The following is a 21832-nucleotide window of genomic DNA, read 5'->3' as shown; positions in this document are numbered from 1 at the left end:
CAATAACTCATATTTTATGGGAGTGTAAAGAAGTACAAAATCTTTTAGATTGTTTCACAGCTCTACTTGATGTTTTATTCATTCCTCTTGGTTTCAATAAACAAACTTTTATTTTTGGTCTACATTCCTCCAACTCCATTTCCTTCAAAGCTGACAATGAAATTCTGCTAGTTATAAAACAGTATATTTATAGAATGAGATGTCTCCATAAGTCACTCAGCACTAATGGTCTTGTCAATATTTTAAAAGATTATTATAATACTCAGAAATATATAGCTTACAGCCAAGGAGAAAGAGCAAAAATTAAATTTGAGAAAGACTGGAAAAAATGGGAAAAAATAGCTAAACTTTAATCTTTTATTCGTACACCTCACCTTGAAATACTCGCAATATGATTATCATAGATGTATACATTTTTTTTTGGATATATTTAGATTTTTTTTTGTTCTTTGTTTCTAATTATCTATTTTTTTTTCATTATTATCATTTTTTTGTTTTTGCCGATATAACTTTTTATTTCTTCGATCTTCACTTACTGTACGTGCCACTCTAAATACCATCTCTCTGTCTATCCCTCCCCTTTATCTATCTTTTTTTTTCTCTATCTCTCTATCTTTCTTTCCCTTCTCTTTGTTTTTCTTTTCTGTTGTTTTTTTGTCTTTCGTCTCTCTGTGTGTATATTTGATAGTATAAGGTGTATGTGTGTGTATGTGAAGAATGAAAGTGTCCTCGTTTGTCATGTCAAATGTGTTACAAAATTTGAAAAAATAAAAAATTACAAAAAATAATAGGATTCAATGGCCATCTCATACGGATAATTCTGACAATATTTGACTCATTTCCTATTACAAATGATCAAATAATACTCAAAAATGTGTTTTCCCAATATAAACTATAGTAAACTTAACCCCCTCCCCAGGGGGAAACCTGAGACCCCAGGGTCATATAATTCACAATTTTTGTAAAGGACCTTAGGACCTTTCTATCTATGAAGAGTATTTAATTCCATCACATCTGTGAGTGGAGAAGAAGATTTTTGAAATTTTAGTCAATTTTACCCCTTTTAGCCCCTCCCATAGCTCCCTGGGGGGTGGGGACCATATAATTCACAATTTTGATTGGCCTTATGCCTTAGAAGGTTTGTGCAAAATTTCATTGAAATTGCTTCAGCAGTTTTGGAGAAGAAGTTGAAAATGTAAATTGTTTACGGACATACGACGGACGACGCACGACGCACGACGGACGACGCACGACGACGGACAAAAGGCGATTAGAATAGGTCACTTGAGACTTCGTCTCAGGTGACCTAAAAACTTTTATGTTTTGCTCTGGAAAGGTAGTGAGCCTTTAACACTAATCGACCCATTTTTTTTGGTACCATCAAGAATATTTCACTTATAAATCCTTGGTACCAAGTAATATCTACTAAAATGACCCAGAAAACCAATACATGTACATTTATATCTTTGTCAATCATTTTCATGTTTAAAATATTAACTCGTACTAAAGCAGCCACAAGTAATATTTTCACACTTTGTACTAGTCTGTAGCTCTTTTTTTAATGAATTGGCAAGCCTTCTGAGCTATTCTCACTGATGAATGTTTAAAATGCATCAAGGAACTTATAGGGAAAGCATTCAGGTGTGATAGGGAAAAAAAGATCAACAAGTTTTGATCATTTTCACATTTTAATATAATAATTTGTGATTCATATAGAATCAGACCATTTTTCTTATAGGCAATATTCAAGGTAAGAATATTAATAAAGCCTTCAAATAAAATGATGATTTTTCTATGAGGGCTTCTAGGGCTTTGTGTAAAGTCCCAACACACGGATATCTCCCAAACAAGTATAGATGGTTCCTACTATCAAAGGTATATTCAACAGACTTGTATGACATCATTCAGGTTTATCACAAAGTCTATTTACCTTTTAAATGAAAACTACATTTACATCAACTCATAACAAATAGGTTAAGGTAGTAATCATTTAACAACCAACATTATGACAAAATTTTCTTAGGTATTCAGGTTCCAGACCTTCACAGACAAGGCAATCTTACCACGTAAACAAAAATTACAATCACATTTTTCTCCCTCTTGGTCCATTGTTCTAACAATTAATGATTTTTTTTCTACATGTAAGACAACACCACTAAACAGAATAGAAGTGTGTAGCAATGCATGCTGATTATAATGTAAATGATACATCTATATCTGTTATGCCTGCCTCTCTTATAATATCTTAAGATCGATCACAGGGGAGTGTGATCCTTTCATTTAGTAACTTAAAATATTTTCATTTCCAAGACCAATGATTTCTGTGAGAAATATCCTCTTAGTTCTGAATAAGAACAGAAAAAATCAGTAGTCAGGCATAGCTTTGCAAAATAAGGACAGGCATAACAATTCATATTATTTCAGCACAAAAAAAAATGATAAGGGGAAGTAACTCAAGTTTGTTATCAAAATTTCCATATCTTTACTAAAGAATTATATGCCGACAATCCATACAAGAGAATTCAAGTGAAATCACCTAGATTATATCCTTGAATAACTAATGAAGAATGGACGGATAATCTTCCCTTTTCTGAAAAGCAGGCAAATTAGTTATTTTGTGGATACAAAAAAAATTATTTTGTAACTACAACAATAAATAGATCAGTCATTCAAAATAAATAGTAAACATCAATTATTCATAATACTGAGTTCTTCTTTATCCCGATTGTCTGACAATGCAGATATGATACGAGAGAGATAGTTGTTGAAGTGGTTCCTAACGTCATCGGCGTCGTCTTCAATGTTGGTAGGTACCATCTGTATGTTAGCAAACGTATCACCTGTAACAAGTGTTAGGATACAGTCAAGTAAAACACAAACTTCTAACGCTGTATCAAATTAATTCATATGTATCAATCTCTATGACATGTCGATGCGTAAGAACAATTTGTTATATCAAAATAAAATAGAAGAGACAATACCAACAGTCGAAAGGCAGGTTCAGTTCACCTAGTGTTTAATATAAGGCAGTTGGTCAAAATGAACTGTTTTACATGACGTCTTTACTAAACGAGATTTCAGCTCTCTCCCCGCTCTAAATCACCAAAGGAAGGACAAGAACATTCCCATATTCCAAGCATTTCATTGTGATACTTAAATACTTACTGAGCTGAGATCTTTCTCTTTCATTTGCACCAGGCTTATGATGAGCAAATACTAGACATTGACTATCCTTCAAATTTTGTTGTGTCACAAAATAGTCATACCTATGGGAAAGAAAACACGTTTATAATTTCAAGTAAGAGGATGCTTAAAATCACGGTTACATACATATTGGTTTACCCCTCCATATCTTTGTCATATACAGTATGAAGTTAGATACTTACCACCCAACCACATCTTTATCATAGTTAGACACTTACCACCCCTCCATATCTTTATCATAGTTAGACACTTACCACCCCTCCACATCTTTATCATAGTTAGACACTTACCACCCCTCCATATCTTTATCATAGTTAGACACTTACCACCCCTCCATATCTTTGTCATAGTTAGACACTTACCACCCCTCCATATCTTTATCATAGTTAGACACTTACCACCCCTCCATATCTTTATCATAGTTAGACACTTACCACCCCTCCATATCTTTGTCATAGTTAGACACTTACCACCCCTCCATATCTTTATCATAGTTAAACACTTACCACCCCTCCATATCTTTGTCATAGTTAGACACTTACCCTCACCTCCATATCTTTATCATAGTTAGACACTTACCACCCCTCCATATCTTTGTCATAGTTAGACACTTACCACCCCTCCATATCTTTGTCATAGTTAGACACTTACCACCCCTCCATATCTTTATCATAGTTAGACACTTACCACCCCTCCATATCTTTGTCATAGTTAGACACTTACCACCCCTCCATATCTTTATCATAGTTAGACACTTACCACCCATCCATATATTTGCCATAGTAAGACACTTACCACCCCTCCATATCTTTATCATAGTTAGACACTTACCACCCCTCCATATCTTTATCATAGTTAGACACTTACCACCCCTCCATATCTTTTCATAGTTAGACACTTACCACCCCTCCATATCTTTGTCATAGTTAGACACTTACCACCCCTCCATATCTTTGTCATAGTTAGACACTTACCCCCTATCTTTTCATTAGACACTTACCACCCCTCCATATCTTTGTCATAGTTAGACACTTACCACCCCTCCATATCTTTTCATAGTTAGACACTTACCACCCCTCCATATCTTTTATCATAGTTAGACACTTACCACCCATCCATATCTTTTTCATAGTTACTACAATTACCACCCATTACCACCCTCCATATCTTTGTCATAGTTAGACACTTACCACCCCTCCATATCTTTGTCATAGTTAGACACTTACCACCCCTCCATATCTTTGTCATAGTTAGACACTTACCACCCCTCCATATCTTTATCATAGTTAAGACACTTACCACCCCTCCATATCTTTTCATATTAGCATAGTAGACACTACCACCCCTCCATATCTTTTCATAGTTAGACACTTACCACCCCTCCATATCTTTGTCATAGTTAGACACTTACCACCCCCATATCTTTTCATAGTTAGACACTTACCACCCCTCCATATCTTTATCATAGTTAGACACTTACCACCCCTCCATATCTTTGTCATAGTTAGACACTTACCACCCCTCCATATCTTTATCATAGTTAAACACTTACCACCCCTCCATATCTTTGTCATAGTTAGACACTTACCACCCCTCCATATCTTTGTCATAGTTAGACACTTACCACCCCTCCATATCTTTGTCATAGTTAGACACTTACCACCCCTCCATATCTTTGTCATAGTTAGACACTTACCACCCCTCCATATCTTTATCATAGTTAAACACTTACCACCCCTCCATATCTTTGTCATAGTTAGACACTTACCACCCCTCCATATCTTTATCATAGTTAGACACTTACCACCCCTCCATATCTTTATCATAGTTAGACACTTACCACCCCTCCATATCTTTATCATAGTTAGACACTTACCACCCCTCCATATCTTTGTCATAGTTAGACACTTACCACCCCTCCATATCTTTGTCATAGTTAGACACTTACCACCCCTCCATATCTTTGTCATAGTTAGACACTTACCACCCCTCCATATCTTTGTCATAGTTAGACACTTACCACCCCTCCATATCTTTGTCATAGTTAGACACTTACCACCCCTCCATATCTTTGTCATAGTTAGACACTTACCACCCTCCATATCTTTTCATAGTTAGAACACTTACCACCCCTCCATATCTTTGTCATAGTTAGACACTTACCACCCCTCCATATCTTTGTCATAGTTAGACACTTACCACCCCTCCATATCTTTGTCATAGTTAAACACTTACCACCCCTCCATATCTTTGTCATAGTTAGACACTTACCACCCCTCCATATCTTTGTCATAGTTAGACACTTACCACCCCTCCTATCTTTATAGTTACCATATATCTTTGTCATAGTTAGACACTTACCACCCCTCCATATCTTTGTCATAGTTAGACACTTACCACCCCTCCATATCTTTGTCATAGTTAGACACTTACCACCCCTCCATATCTTTATCATAGTTAGACACTTACCACCCCTCCATATCTTTGTCATAGTTAGACACTTACCACCCCTCCATATCTTTGTCATAGTTAAACACTTACCACCCCTCCATATCTTTATCATAGTTAGACACTTACCACCCCTCCATATCTTTATCATAGTTAAACACTTACCACCCCTCCATATCTTTATCATAGTTAGACACTTACCACCCCTCCATATCTTTTTCATAGTTAGACACTTACCACCCCTCCACATCTTTATCATAGTTAGACACTTACCACCCCTCCATATCTTTGTCATAGTAAGACACTTACCACCCCTCCATATCTTTGTCATAGTTAGACACTTACCACCCCTCCACATCTTTATCATAGTTAGACACTAATACCACCCCTCCATATCTTTGTCATAGTTAGACACTTACCACCCCAATCTTTTCTTTGTCATAGTATTATAGTACACTTACCACCCCTCCATATCTTTATCATAGTTAGACACTTACCACCCCTCCATATCTTTATCATAGTTAGACACTTACCACCCCTCCATATCTTTATCATAGTTAGACACTTACCACCCATCCATATCTTTTTCATAGTTAGACACTTACCACCCCTCCATATCTTTGTCATAGTTAGACACACTTACCACCCCTCCATATATTTTGCCATAGTAAAAAACTTACCACCCCTCCATATCTTTATCATAGTTAGACACTTACCACCCCTCCACATCTTTATCATAGTTAAACAACATTACCACCCCTCCATATCTTTGTCATAGTAAGACACTTACCACCCCTCCATATCTTTGTCATATTTAGACACTTACCACCCCTCCATATCTTTATCATAGTTAGACACTTACCACCCCTCCATATCTTTATCATAGTTAGACACTTACCACCCCTCCATATCTTTATCATAGTTAGACACTTACCACCCCTCCATATCTTTGTCATAGTAAGACACTTACCACCCACCCATATCTTTGTCATAGTTAGACACTTACAGCCCTTCCATATATATGTCATGGTTAGATACTTACCACCCCTCCATATCTTTGTCATGGTTTGGCATATCAGGATTGAACACAAATAGCACACCATTTGTATCTTTAGCCATGGCTGGCCAACAGGTCTCAAATCTAAAATAAAGGATCAGAAATTTGATGTCATGAATATTGAATAAACAATGAAAGTGTAATGCTATAATTTAGAGCATACATCTATGCAGTAAAACACAATTACCACAAATATCTGGGGACCAACAAAATCACTATGAAAGTCACTATGTTAGAAACCCTGAATTTGTTGTAAGTATGTTCGTTATAAGTGTGTTTTATATGATATGTTGTTACCAATTTCTGGTTTTAATAGTACAACAGTAGAGAGAGAATTTTACTGAATAGCATGATAAAAAGCCTCCAATGTTGGGCAGACTGAACATATAAAATGGAAATTCCTGTATTGCTTAAAGATATGAGGTGGTGACTATGAGGGGCATTTCAGTGGGTCCAAATTTAGTCATTTCATAAAAGATATTGCACAGAATAACCTACAAATCAACTCGTCATGAAATATAATAAAGACACTTTATGTTGTTCATATTTTCAGCTTGCATTCCATAAAGATTTCAATTTAAGGTAAATTAAATATAGGCCTAAAAAACAGGGCGAGGATGGGTGCTTATACACATGCAGGATTATTATCATTTTTTATCACATAACCTTCGGTCACCACTACAGTCCCACATCTCGACCTCTACATTTTGACGACCTCCTGTGTTACATTCAAATTCTACAATTCGACAACCTTGTGTGGGATGATACTCTCCACTAGCTTGATCTGTAGCGTCAGCTAGGAAATTAGACACTGTTGTTTTACCACTCTGAAATGAAAGGAACAAAAGTTGATAATACAGATCTACATTGTTTTACAACATAGCTTTTAGTCAATTGATTTCATACTGAGAAATATGGTCACTGATATCACCTTAATCAAATTTACTTTCACTCCACATCAAGATTTCTTCCTCAAATACAAAGCTATTTATGATATAAAGGATAAAACTATTAAGGATTAAACTGTATTGCTCGTAGAATAATGCTACTTTTGTCTAGAACTGCTCCAATCGCTCTGACAGTAGTGTGTTTACCTTATTAGGTGAATTGTCTTGCTTAAAAATCATTTTATCACCTCCTCATTGGTTATATTGCCATTTGTTTAACGTGCATGACTTTGGCTCGGGTATGGGTACAGCATACATATTGTACCTGATTAATTGTATCGATCAACGATTTGTAATTACAACGGTATCAATTAAAATACTAAAAAATGACGTGGAATTTGTCAATATTTTATGTTATACTTTTCATAAGAAATGCAGAACAATACATTTATATCATATTTTGCTTCTTGGTTATGTAAAAGAATTAGCCTGAGTGAATTGTCCCTTTAATCCCTGGTCAAACTAGTGGAATTCCTACATATAATTTACTCAACACTTTTATAGTTTTTATAGACACTTAAAGAGTATAAGACATGGCATCAATTTGGCTTACAGTTTGTTGGATTGTTGGTTTATAAAACAGACCACGCAGATGTACTATGTATGTTTACATTTTGCTTGGATTACTTGATGAGAATGTGTGTTTTTCTGTTCTTCTACACTGGCATTCAACTAAATAACCAAATGCAAAGTCATGTAGTTTGAGGTTTCATGGAGATATTGGATATCACTTTTAAAAAAAAAAGACAGAGCCAAGTGTTTTGGATTGGGTTGACGGCGACCAAGTAGCTAAATTGGTAGAGCATTCAGAGGGTCCAGGGTTTGAATCCCAGTCTGCTGTGCATTTTTCTGCTCCTACTACATTTGGTGCATGTGACCAACTGTGATAAGCTTTATGTGTTGAGTCTTCAAGGCGAAGACTGTAAAAGGGAGGCAAGTGTGTAACCGTTCTACATAGATCAGGTCAAATTCAATACCGTGGTTTCAAGATCTATGACTTCATCTTTTGTGAATTTTGTGATGTTATATACTGTATAAAATCAGCAGAAGGTGGGACTAACCGAAAATGAATTGTACTTCACAGTTATACACCAAAACGACTAGCGTGAGCCGTGGATTACGATTTTTCGTCAATTATTCCTGACTCCCGCAGTTCGATTTCTAGAACTCCACTTCGTTCCCAATGACCATCTATCTGAAATCTGTCGTTCAGAGTTACGTCAATCGTCGTCGACATCCCAATTACTGACGGAGCTTGCTTCTTTGGCTCAGTCGGTATACTAGTAGAGCCGTACATTTCCATACCGGAGAATGTGTATTAGAGCCGTACATTTCCATACCGGAGAATGTGTATTTACCTGTTCTTCTACAAAACAAATACTATATGTCTCTCATCACCTGATATGACGAAGTATTTGCCCGCAAAGTTGGTACTGTCAGTAGGGCCGTTGGTTTTATCAAGCCATAGGCCTAGCAGAGGAATGAATAGACACGGTTCGATTCCTGGTCGGGACACTCGACAGAAATGTGTTATTTCCCCTGTTCTGCAGCGTATATTTAGGACGCTTTAAAAGGTAACGCCACTTACCTGGCATGGACCCACTACTAAAACTTTGGCTTTAAACATTCTATTCAGATTTGAAGCGTCCAAATAAAAAAACTAGCAGCCGAACTCAACTTGAGGAATTTGTTAGCGGAAGCAACTCAAAAACGCCACCTACCGGAAATAAATTAATTTGGTGTCGTAAAAGACAGGTTAATATAATGTAATTGAATATATATAATTAAAACATGTGTGATTAATATATCTCAATATTTAACCATTAATAGATCTAATAAAATTAATATAAATTAAGGATGAAGATAATATGTTTACGATAGTTTTCACGTACATTTTACGTATTGTTTGATCACGTGGTTTTCATTTTGAGCGGAAGTTCCAAAATCATGCCTTAGCTTGTAGAAGAAGATGTCAAAATAGTGTTATTCGGTGTGTTCTGCGTATTGTAAATAGTATTTTGTTTTACAAACATCTTGAAGTATTTGAAATAATTGCCATGGGACATTCAAACCAAAATAATTTTACTTTAAATTCAATTTGTTTAAGCGTTTCCATGTTTAATGAGACAGGCCACTTCTCTACTGTACTGCAGAACATAACAGCTGCATAATGTAAAACTGCCAAGATATCTGTACTTTCAGTTTGTTACTTGATTGTCTGACATACACAACATGATGTATATAGGTTTCATGAAACTTTCAACTTAAATCATTAAGTCTTAAAAGGCCATATTCTAAATATAAATTAAGGTTCATGTAATGGCTTTAAACAGTGATATTTTGCAAGCCTAAAACTCATTACTGTGCTGCAATTGAACAGAACTAATTTCATTAATTGTTGGTATATACACTGGCTAACTGTCAGTCTTACTGTTGATATGTAATTTGTGAAGCTGCATGTAAAATACATGTAAAATATGAGAAAAATGTATATTTCTGGAGAAGACATAGAACTCGTGTGAATTGAATTGATGGAACCAAATAATCATGCCATCGTGTTCAGTTGTGAATATGCCAGGTACTCCAACAGTTTGTTTGGCAAAATCGGACCAGCAAATAGCGCAGGAGCCTATTGTAGTAAATGCAAATGGCTGCTATAAATGGCGGATCGAAAATATCGCATATAAGAAGCCATCTCAATTGATACAAATGTTTTTATAGACACCATAAGGTACTCTGAACATAACAAGAAGACTCTTCACGAAAAAAATAGTTCAAACAATCTGTTTGGGGCGAAAAATGCAAATTTCCGGAAAGAGCCTCAAAGTCCACATTTTAACTATTTTTTTTCCGTAAATATTCTTCTTGTCATGTTCAGAGTACCTTATAGTGTATATAAGAGCACTTGTATCAATTAAAATGTCTTCTTATGTGCTATATTTGTGATCCGCCATTTAAAGCAGCCATTTGCATTTACAACAATAGGCTCCTGCGCTATTCGCTGGTCCGATTTTGCCAAACAAACTGTTGGAGTACCTGGCATAGTCACTACTGAACACGATAGCATGTTTATTTGGTGCCATCAATGCAATTCACACGAGTTCTATGTCTTCTCCAGAAATATACATTTTTCTCTTATTTTACTGAAATTTACAAGCAGCTTCACAAATTACTTATCAACAGTAAGACTGACAGTTAGCCAGGGTATATACCAACAATTAATGAAATTAGTTCTGTTCAATTGCAGCACAGTAATGCGTTTTAGGCTTGCAAAATATCACTGGTTAAAGCCATTACATGAACCTTAAGGTGATAAACGGAAATCAAGGGAGACCAAAGAAGGTTATTCGACTAGGGAAACCAGTAATCCCATAATATTAGACGTCGATATTGAGAAACATCTGATGGGCAATCTTGACATCTTATATCAGACCCCTATATGAGTCTTCGCAAGTTCCGCTGTCAAACTAGGGCGGAAGTTTGACGTTTGATAACGGAGTGAAAAGTTACCAGAATGAGTAGAACTTTATCCATGAACACATCCTGCTACAATAAGTGGTATGACACAATATAAATCCACGGAATAATGATCAAAATCACACATTTTATAGGGGACCCATAGCAATCATATCCAGCGCGGTATAATTTAGGTTAAATCTATAAAAGTTTTCGTCACTTCCGGTTTATCAGATTATATGATGGTGTATGAAGTGGAAAGCTAATATTAACAAAGGTTGTTTATATGCATAAAAAGTATTAATTAATATTTTTATCGCTTTTAATGGATTCTGGGAAAATTTTACTAAACTTATACATGTTTGTATAGAAATACTGCAAGACATTTTGTAAATAATGATATTTTTACTTTTGTCACCATTCTGTAATTTGTAATTATAACTACCGAGTGAAATGGCGACCGTGTAGACTTACAAATAGTGGTGGGGATAAAGATATGTCTAAATTCAGTATAAAAATGCAATAGTGACGTTTTATGTTTGATTCAACATGATTTTGGATCATTCTTTCAGGATGTGAAAGGTTAGTGTAAACACAACTTGAATTTTGAATTTATATCGAGCCTATTCTGCACCATGTGAATCCTGTCTTGAATGCTAGAAGTTAGATAAGACAATGATCAAAAATGTCTCGTCATGCTATACCTCTAACATTATTGGAGTGGGGAAACCAGATGCAAATACCAAATGCTGTCCAGTCCTTGTGTGACTCGACTCTTTTGAAACAAAGAAATCATTATTCGGAACATCAAGAAAATAAAGAATAATCTAATATTTTCGATGGTACAAATTTGTTACGGCTTAACTAAATGAGAATTAGAAAGTGAACCAAAGCTCACCCCAGGTGGATGACGCAAAATCCATGGAAACTGAGGAATTCTTCTATCGCGTTCGCGGCCCACCTTGGAGAAGGAAAATAGTTTGTCTACCTAAAACAACTTCTATTTATAAGAACAGTAATTTTGTTATATTAACGTTACTTGTACTCTGCATTTTATTAACATGGAGACAGGTGAGACAAAATCTAATAGGGAAGATTGTTTGTTTTGCAACTTAAGTCCTCATTATATCACACCTAGCATAATATTGAAGTTTGAAGTGTTCTAATACATGTATCTGATTTTTTTTTTTACAAAAAATAATAGAATTAGCTGTCAAGCATGTCATATTATTATACATTTACATTACAATGATTAATATATTAAATATCATTGTATAATAATTTCAATCAATTTACTTTGCTCAGGTCCTACATGTAAGGCTTACATTATGCAGTACTTGTTTCCAATTGTTTAAGGATACAGATGTTACACAGATGAGCAGACATGGGGGTGAGTAATCACAGCCAAGGAGAATATAAATACAGTTTACCTAAGCTTATAGTCATCTTTCTCACATCTTATGATGATTTCTGTAGACTGACAATAAGGTACAGCAAGCAATGTTGGATTTAAGTGTACTGTGTAGATATTTGATGGTCTGAATTTGTTAAATGTTGCTTTAATTGATGGAGCTAATAGTACATACCTCAATGTAATTAAGGTTTTGGTGGTTTACATTCAGTGATTTCCAATACAGGGGTTTTGAGATCCCAAAATGACGTGGGTATAGTCCAATTACCAAGTAACCTTAGTCCCACCATCTGGTGATTATGACGTTATTATTTGAGATGAGTTTCTTGATGTCATAATGTCCGAAAGGTGGGACTAATCAACAGTAAATTTTACATTATTACTCACGTTGTGTTGGGATCTCGAAACCCCTGTATTAGAATACATATACGGTATGTAAAAGTCGTACATGTGTCAATTTTACTTTCAGAATGCATCGTCATCAGAACTTGCCTTGGATTTACCTATCATCATCATTATAGCCATAGTGTGTTGGGCTGCTCTAGTCCTCATTATCCTCGGCATTCGACAACTCCTACTGGTGCGTATAACTACTACATACTAATTATATCATTTCTTCGTATGTAGAAGTGAATCTTTTGTTTGACCTACATGTATTGTATGATATATACCGGTATATAATATCTTAAAACTAGATTTTACATAAAATAAATAGATTTCAATTGAATTTGTTAAGTCTATTGTCACAATTATTCATAGATTACCGGTATATAGAAACAGCTGTACATAATAAATGATGAGTTATCACCCATTTAATTATATGATACTTTCTATCATTAAAGTTGCTCCACCGCTGACAAATGGTATTTTTTCACTATCAAAAACAGTGGCAGACGATTTAGTATTTTTCTTCAGTTACAAAAGTTACTTACTTTACACCATTACCACCATTGAAAAGTTTGAGCTTCTAATTTTACTTGAAGTTAAAAACATGAAATATAATTAATTGCATCCCGAAAAAAAATCCGTGTCACTATATCCTATATGGAATGAAGTACTGATTGCGCATGCACCAAAGGCGAAATAGATTATTTTATATTATTTTTTGTGTTAATTACACATATCTATACACGATTAAACACCATTTATTGTTCAAATAATGAATATCATTTATGCTCTGTCGGCGGTGGAGCATCTTTAAAGATCAGATGATGTAGCTGGTAGATATCAATTTGTTGAGATAAACTTTCGAGAATTTACTACGATTGGGAAATTCATGAAAGTAAATTCCATGCAAATAGAAGTTGTTATATTTCATTCGGATGATGGAGCTGTGTCATGTCTAAGTAAATACCACATAGTCCCTGGACCAATGTAGGAGCCAAGTGATTGTAATAAATAAATGTTAGTAGGTACCAAGTATACACATATTGGTGGTTGTGTTTCAGTCGCGGGGAGTGTGTGAAGCGGGATGTGGTTGTGCTATTTGCGGATCAGAAGAATCTCCGCCATGTTGTGACTGTTGTATAGCGATGTCAGAGTCTTGCAACTGTTGTAATCCGTCCGTTGGAGGTTGTCTGGATAAATGTTGCCCTAATAGAAAAGTGAGTCATTTTCCACTATAAATCTTTTATCAAAGATGCAATCACATATGAAACCAGGCAGCTGTTAGTATGTGTTTGAAATAAAATAAAATAAATTTGAGGACAGCATGATGTCAACATTTGTGTTAAAGTCCATTTTTGTCAAAGTTATATTTGCTGGATAATAAGTCTCATCTGTGTGTAAGTCGCAAGGGACTTTTTTATGATTTTTTCAGTTTTCATTCACATATAAGTTGCACTGGTAAATAAGTTTCTTGATAACAATCCGGTAGAAAATCGAAAGCAAAATCAGTCCGCCATTGTGTTGTTGGCCAATTTTCCTTGAATTAAACAATTTGACAATTGACCATGTACATTGTATCTTGTACGTAATTATTTTCATCTTAATTATATTTTCAATCTTTTAAACACTTTTACCAAGATTTTTTCTTTGTATGTATAACTTTAAATCAGTGAGTAAAACTTACGATTTTCACATCACGATGTAATAATGTTGAAAAAAGATGTTGATTTATGAATCTTATCTTTATATAATTGTGATCTGAAATCTTTCAAGAAGGGAATCATCAGAGTTACCTTAGAACCACACAGTTCTGAAGATATCAAAGTTCTCAACAAAATTCAGTTTCATAATTTGTCTATTTAATATTTCTGATTCTACAGTTTTCAGACAAGGGGAGATAACCAATATCCAGATTCAACTTTTTAGTTGAAAATGGTCATTACAAATTCAGGGGGAAACATTCATTTGAATACGAAATTCATATAAAGTGTTTAAATTATATTATAAGAACAGAATGGGATAAGATTCACTACAGACATTTTTTTTTTATTTCTTGCTAGAGTTGAATTTTCATTATGTGTTTATGGATCATCTAGCCTGAGAAGTAACTGTATATCACCATCAAGTTGTGGATTGTCAATATTTCATTGTTATTTTGTTTAAATGGTTTCCAGCTGGATTGAATTGATCTGTTTATACACAAAGCTCTTCCTCTTTTTTTTTCATTACAAGAATATATTATGCCTACATTGTATCTATCCACTTCTAGTCAATGCAAATTTTGAAAAAAAGTAAACTCCAGTAGTATTCTGTTTATATTATCCATGTAATTCAAAATGATTTTTAGAGATCATACAGTCTTCAAACAATTTCAAAATATTTAATACATGTATATCTCTATGGGCATTTGCAATTCAAAATATTTGGAAACATGGCTTTGAAGAAGGGGAGATAATCTATATCCTTAGAATAACAGATCATTTGATCATATGCTTTGTTTTGCAGTCTCTCAGCTGTGTAGAGATTCTCCTGTGCCAGTGTTTCGGATCAACGAATTGTCTCACAAATGTAAGTATTACAATTGTCATTTGGTGTTGATATTTTCAAATTTAGAAAATTATTATTATGACAGTTTACTGCTTAAAAATCTGTTTCCCAATTTGACTGTTTCTTTATGTTATATATGGAAATAAGTTAGATTTAATAGTTATTTGCATGCTGTGAATTGTTATTTTAAAATATTAATTATCTTGTATTTGTTTTTATAATTTTTTTAAGTTTCATTAATTTAAACCTTAAAGAGGTTATTGTCATTTTCAATATTTTTAGAGCATTGCCAACTCAGTATTAAAACATATGATATGTGTCAGTATGTAGTCGTTTACTTGAGAAAGGGAACTAAATGACAAAGCACATACTATTAGTAATATGCAAAAATCAAATGATGATTGTTGTGAGAACTTGCACAATACCAGCATTTATACATAAAAAAAATCTTGTAGTTATTGGCTGAATTTCTCCTCCTAAAGTTTGATATCAGTAATCATTTAATGTCAAAGTTTGTACTAGCTGGAATAATTTATGTAAGACATAACGATAACGTTTGTGTTGCATGGAAGAGTATATATCCAGTGTTGATGGAATGTTGCTCTTTGTGATCTTCCCTCTGATATGACGTTAGTACGGAATATCATATTTTGACATTCTAAGATTTTTTTGCAAATTTCGACAATTATATTTTAAACATCTTCTCTGATTCCACCAGTCCGATCAAGCCCAAACTCACACAAGATCTTCAACTGATTACCGTGACTAATTCTTGTTAATATGGTGTTGATTCAAATTCAAATATGGCCGCAATGACGTCAATTCCGGTTTAACCTAGACAGCCTTAACTCGTTAACCACTGAGCCAATTTCTTTCATTTTTTTTATGTGATGTAGAATTGCATACTGAGAAACTTTGTAATCGTACATTTTTCTCTAAAATGTCAACTTCCGGTTGTTTATTGACTCATAGTGCAAAATCGCCGTTTTCGGTGAAAATCACGAAAAAATCTTCTTCTCAAGATCTACATAGTATAGAGGCTTCATGTTTTGCATGAAGTAAGCTTAGGTAGTTGACTATCGGGTTTGAAAAAATAAACGAGCTTGACCTTCATCCAAGGTCACAAAGTGCGTGTGATTGTAGAGTTATGAAAATAATCCTGTGAAAAGTCAGCTCATTGAGACAGCCGTAGCTCGTAAACCACAAATCCAATTACTTTCATTTTTGGATATGTTATGTAGAATCAAAAATGAAACAATTCATTTTGTGACAACTTTTCTGTAAAACGTCAACTTCCGGTAGAAAATAAGGGACAAAGTTCAAAATGCAATTTTTCGACAAAATCATTAAAAAATCTTCTTCTCAATTTCTAGAAGGCCTAGAGACCTAATATTAAGCATGAAGCATGCTGACATAAATGCCTACCAAGTTTGTTAATGTGATTGACCTTGAAAAATATCAAAGGGCACTCGGGCTAACAATCCTAAAATCTCCAAATGACTTATTGTAAAGTTCTGAAAGGCCTAAGACCTGGTATTGGACTTTTGGTACGTTGAAACTAAGCGCTACCAAGTGTGTTATGAATGACCTTGAACGGAGTAGCTTTTTAGGTGAAAAGCCTGTCAAATTGTCCCGGTGACAATTTCTAGTTTATCTTGTATTTGTTTTTATAATTTTTTTAATTTTCATTAATTTAAACCTTAAAGAGGTTATTGTCATTTTCAATATTTTTAGAGCATTGCCAACTCAGTATTAAAACATATGATATGTGTCAGTATGTATCGTTTACTTGAGAAAGGGAACTAAATGACAAAGCACATACTATTAGTAATATGCAAAAATCAAATGATGATTGTTGTGAGAACTTGCACAATACCAGCATTTATACATAAAAAAAATCTTGTAGTTATTGGCTGAATTTCTCCTCCTAAAGTCGATATCAGTAATTATATAAAGTTTTGTACTAGCTGGAATAATTTATGTAAGACATAACGATAACGTTTGTGTGGGAAGAGTATATATCCAGTGTTGATGGAATGTTGCTCTTTGTGATCTTCCCTCTGATATGACGTTAGTACGGAATATCATATTTTGACATCATTCCATCACCAATAGAAACAATAGTCCTGCACAAATGTATTTGGGTATCGTTGTATGTGAAGGATTCTTTATTGTTTATGTATATAGAGGTCAAGGTGAGGTGTGACTTTTAGAGTTTTTTGCATTGAGTTAAAATCAAAATCATAAAGAAGAACTGTTTGATTATATTGAACATCCCATACATTATTCATTATGTATTCCAGAGATTTTGATATGATCTGAGTACTTTTTCTTCAGAAGAAAATCGAAATGATTACTGTATACTTTATGTCTGAATTCATTTGTTATTTTTGACAACTTATAGTGGTGCAATGAATGTGGAACTCTTCAGTCACAAAGTGCTGTGTGATTATAAATCACTCAGCCGTTCATGTTTATATTAGAAAGTTGTAAGTATACACTATACTTGTATGTAAGCCTCGTAGCCTCTAGTCTGGGTGTGTGCTATCTGCTATAATCCACTTTCACTTTATAACACAAATCACTATATTACATTGGTGAGTATCCTGCACAATTGTACATTTGTTAGCTGTGTCATATATACCTAGTAGTCGGTTTTCATTCTGTATACTTTTATCTACAGTAAAAAGCTGTTTTTTTCACTGGTCAAACTTTTCGAATGAAATAATGTCAAATTTTGATCAATTTTAATGTTTTCTATTCAGTTTTGCAACTATATATGATTTAAAAACCAACTACATTATAGTTATATATCCTTCAATGTACCAAAGAATTAGCAAAAATATCCTGTAGAAAGTTACCAGTAATATGCATGGTACATACATTTGTACATTTCATTTCTCTCCTGTGTTACAGTAGTTTGATTTGCAGTATTGATGGACTTCTTTCCTGGTGATTTGGTTTTCAGCTTTGATTACTAACTGGCATGATAAGTGGTTGCATTATAGGGATACCATCCTACATGTATATTAATGAATCAAATTTATTTGTTAGGAAAAGTGAGGATGACCTGAGTCATTGTGCATCATCCAGCAAACTTTTCATTAAAATAACTTATCATGATCAATAATTGAAAGGCCCAGGGTACTCATATTAGGTGTGTTACAGCATGCAGGGATGAAGGACAAGAGACCTAATACTATGCCTGTGACATGCTGAGATGAAGGTCTACCAAGTTTGTTCAAAGGAATGACTTTGACCTTCCTACAAGATTGCATGGGCCGAAATGACTAAAATCTTTAAAATGTTTCTTGTCAATATTAAACTATGAGGCCTAGAGACCTAATATAACAATGTCAGCCTATAGCATGTTGGAATGAAGGGATACCAATTTGCTGGTTTGTTGGCTCATAAAACTCACTATATTTACTAATAATCTTAAAAGGTTGGCAGCATTAAGTCACATTTGACTTTTATCCTTCTATTGAATGTATCACATGCAGAATAACATATCCTTCCCATGCTTGATTGAATAATCTGTATAATATAACACTAGCATCTTTTGCACGCATGTTTGCTTTAACCAAGGGTTCAGATCCAGTATCTTCAAATAGGAGCTTGAGTATTGTATTGAAATCCTTGGCGAGCGAAGATGTTAACCTCTCATATTACTGTTAGATCTTTTAGTCTTTCAAAAGAAAATTTTGACAGAAATTCTAAAGAAAACAATAAGTTTATTGCTGATCAAGTGCAAAAGAAATATTTATACTACATGTGTATCAATCTATTTATCTTGTAGTTCTTTTCAGACACTTGTTTACAACACTGTTATTATGTGTAAATTGTTCTTCATGTAAGTTATATACTTGGACTATTTACAAGCTTATATATTATTTTAACCATAATACTACAGCTAAGAATTTCTCTATAAGATATAATCTGATAAACTTCTATGCATAGTTCTAATTCATATGCATGTATTTTTCATCAACAGTAACAAATTTTTTAGTTTTGCTTCCCTAACTTGGTCATTACTATTTTTAAAAACTTTTTTGAAACTTTGCTATAAAGAACCTCCTTCATTTACATCATTAAGGATACAATTGATATTGTTTCTAAGATATATTTATATTTATATATTTAATGTAATGAATAACATCAATTTTGCAGAACCTTTTGAATCCGTCCAAGCCGTGCTGTAACGACCCATGTTTATCTTCGCTGTGTGCACCAGACTGCTGTGCCAGTCAAGCACTTTGTGGCAACTGTTGTGAAAAACCCTGGTGCTCAACCCCGATTCCTGATGATATGGATGAAGAAGATTTACCTCAGTGTCTAAATTTAGGTTTAGGCTTCAACAAGAAGTTAGGAGCTTTCCAGTGTTTCTGTATGTCAATGAGTGGATCTTCATTAACTAGAAGTGTCCTTGAATATCAGAGGAGCTCGGCTACAGCAGGCGTTAATAGAAAACAACCTGTGTCTTCCACTGCTGTCTAAGTAATCCACCTATACCTAAGGCCTAAAATAATATATGTATGTTTCAGGTACCCCTACCTACCCTAGTTTTTACTTCCGACCCTAGCTATTTTATCACACTTTTCAAAACAAAAATGTTGTGTATGAAGTTTTCAACTTAGATTTTTACGCATGCTTTAAGTTTATCCAGATAAAGTTCAATTACGAATACGGTAATGAGAAATAAAAGACTTCTAGCCAGCCTAAAGCCTGAAAGACAACTTGCATGTATTATTTAATGTAGTTATAAAGCCACTCAACCCCTCTCTCACCCCTCCTAAAAAATAAAATAAAAAATTAAGTTAAACAAATCCTGACCGACCTACCCAATTTTTTTCAGTGATGTAATTGAAATATGCATATAATTTTTTTGGCCTAAGTATATATAATCAACTACGGTATCAAACCTCCTGGTGATTCAGTATATTATCAGGATCAGTTCTGTTCTTAAACTGTAGTTAATTTAATAAGGCAAATCTGGTGTTTTACCTGTGATGAAGAGAAGTTCAGTTTTGTGAAGGACAATTTGTTAAAGCAAAGTTATAAGTTAGCTTTGAAATAAAATCTCAATTGAAAGTAAAATCACTAATCTATCATATTTATCACTTTGATTGGTGTGTATAAATTATCTGACCATTATTATCTAGTCATAAGAAGACATGTTCTGAACTGTGATAGCATGCTAGCAGTCCAGTGTTTTCTAATTTGGGAGATGTGGAGCTTTGATGAAGATTTCTGGTCGGTTAAACAAACCTTAGTGTAATATTGTTGATTAACTTTGATTCTAGGCATAAAGGAACAAATTCAATTACTAATGAAATAATAAAATCATTAATCGAGATTTATAAACAATGCATTACATATGTACAAAGTACATGTGTGTTTCATTTACAATGAATGTACATAGGAAACAGCATCATGTTGGAGAAATCATTGATATGATAGTGCTGCATACATGTTAAAATTACAAATCCACCTTAATTTTCATAATGATAAGTGTAGGCATTTCATTATAGTTTTTAGCTTAAGTTATTACAGTATAGCTGTAACGTTTTGTGAAGTGCATTATCAATAAGATCAGAGTTTCCATTATTTCCATAATATGGTGCTTTTTGGAGAAATCTCAAGACAATGACACTTTGTTTTTAGACATATACTAGTGAACCTATTTTGCTTTTTTTTCAATATTATTTTGGTTTTATGTAATTGTATGAAGATAATTTAGACTTTCAAATGATTGAAATGAATCTTTCACCTTGTCCTTTTCAGAAGAATATGCTGGTATCATAGGATACAATGTATGCTGCTGTATCATAGGATACAATGTATATAATTGCCATAATGTAGTTGTGCTGAATAAATTTAATATGGTGAATTAACTTCTACTAAATAAACTACTGAAGCATTGCATGGTAAGGATGGTTTGAATGGGCATCTTTATATCACCACATATAAATTATGTTCTATAACAATTTAGTGATGTTCTAGTAATATTACCATTCTGATCTATTAAGAATTACTTCCCTTTGTTTCATTCGGTCAATGAGAGTAAACTCCGATAGATCAAAATGGTAAAATATTGAAATTAATTCACATATTTTTAATGTCTAATATTTTGCATTGTATTTAATAAACAAAAGCATTTATAAAGTTTTTTCAGACTTTGTATATATAATCATTGTTTTTAACAAAAATTGTAATTTTAGAGTTGTGTTTGCATTGGCTAGATATGGCAGTATAATGTACAATGTATGTGTAGTATATAATATAGGTTGTTTTATCAGAATGTTCATTTTACGTTTGTTTGCAAACTTATTATTATGAAAGGATGGGTAAGATTAGTTTAAATGAAATGTACAT

At 33.8% G+C, this 21832-nt stretch overlaps 2 protein-coding genes across 7 annotated transcripts; one reads left to right on the top strand and one right to left on the bottom strand.

The window, feature by feature from the left end:
* Positions 1-49: 49 nt before the first annotated feature.
* On the bottom strand, positions 50-9376 carry LOC138332244 (intraflagellar transport protein 22 homolog). Its single transcript, XM_069280256.1, has 5 exons — positions 9245-9376; positions 7376-7536; positions 6695-6793; positions 3166-3266; positions 50-2840 (listed from the first exon to the last, which is right to left on the bottom strand). The coding sequence occupies exons 1-5, from the start codon at positions 9281-9283 to the stop codon at positions 2689-2691; spliced, it is 552 nt and encodes a 183-aa protein (XP_069136357.1). The 5' UTR covers positions 9284-9376; the 3' UTR covers positions 50-2688.
* Positions 9377-9569: 193 nt separating this feature from the next.
* LOC138332243 (keratin-associated protein 9-6-like) lies at positions 9570-21268 on the top strand. 6 transcript variants are annotated; one of them, XR_011209797.1, is made up of 8 exons: positions 9570-9646; positions 12418-12502; positions 12993-13103; positions 13972-14127; positions 15416-15478; positions 17862-17946; positions 19257-19310; positions 19628-19711. XR_011209797.1 is itself a non-coding variant. In XM_069280254.1 (7 exons), exons 2-6 carry the CDS (start codon positions 12497-12499, stop codon positions 17904-17906), a joined length of 381 nt encoding a protein of 126 aa, XP_069136355.1. In that variant the 5' UTR covers positions 9570-9646; positions 12418-12496; the 3' UTR covers positions 17907-17946; positions 19628-19718. The 6 variants fall into 6 exon arrangements, 5 of the variants coding, with proteins under 5 accessions (XP_069136355.1, XP_069136351.1, XP_069136352.1 ...); XM_069280254.1 differs by lacking the exon at positions 19257-19310 and having other exon boundaries at positions 19628-19718; XM_069280253.1 differs by lacking the exons at positions 9570-9646; positions 17862-17946; positions 19257-19310 and adding exons at positions 9701-9966; positions 10966-11694 and having other exon boundaries at positions 19628-21268.
* The last annotated feature ends 564 nt before the right edge of the window (positions 21269-21832 follow it).

This window comes from Argopecten irradians, chromosome 9 (assembly GCF_041381155.1).
Source record: "Argopecten irradians isolate NY chromosome 9, Ai_NY, whole genome shotgun sequence".
Taxonomy (NCBI): Eukaryota; Metazoa; Mollusca; class Bivalvia; order Pectinida; family Pectinidae; genus Argopecten; species Argopecten irradians.
Note: the sequence above shows the minus strand (reverse complement) of the source record. Positions and strands in the feature narration are given on the sequence as shown.

Bases quoted from the DNA above. Each gene is read 5' to 3' on its own strand.
- LOC138332244 (XM_069280256.1), bottom strand. From the start codon at position 9,283: ATGTTTAAAGCCAAAGTTTTAGTAGTGGGTCCATGCCAG. The intron at 6,794-7,375 runs GTTATGTGATAA...CCTTTATTTTAG, and splicing joins GACTGTAGTGGTGACCGAAG to ATTTGAGACCTGTTGGCCAG. The intron at 3,267-6,694 runs GTAAGTATCTAA...TCTTTCCCATAG, and splicing joins GACAAAGATATGGAGGGGTG to GTATGACTATTTTGTGACAC.
- LOC138332243 (XM_069280250.1), top strand. The intron at 13,104-13,971 runs GTGCGTATAACT...GTTGTGTTTCAG, and splicing joins GCATTCGACAACTCCTACTG to TCGCGGGGAGTGTGTGAAGC. The intron at 15,479-19,627 runs GTAAGTATTACA...TCAATTTTGCAG, and splicing joins CAACGAATTGTCTCACAAAT to AACCTTTTGAATCCGTCCAA.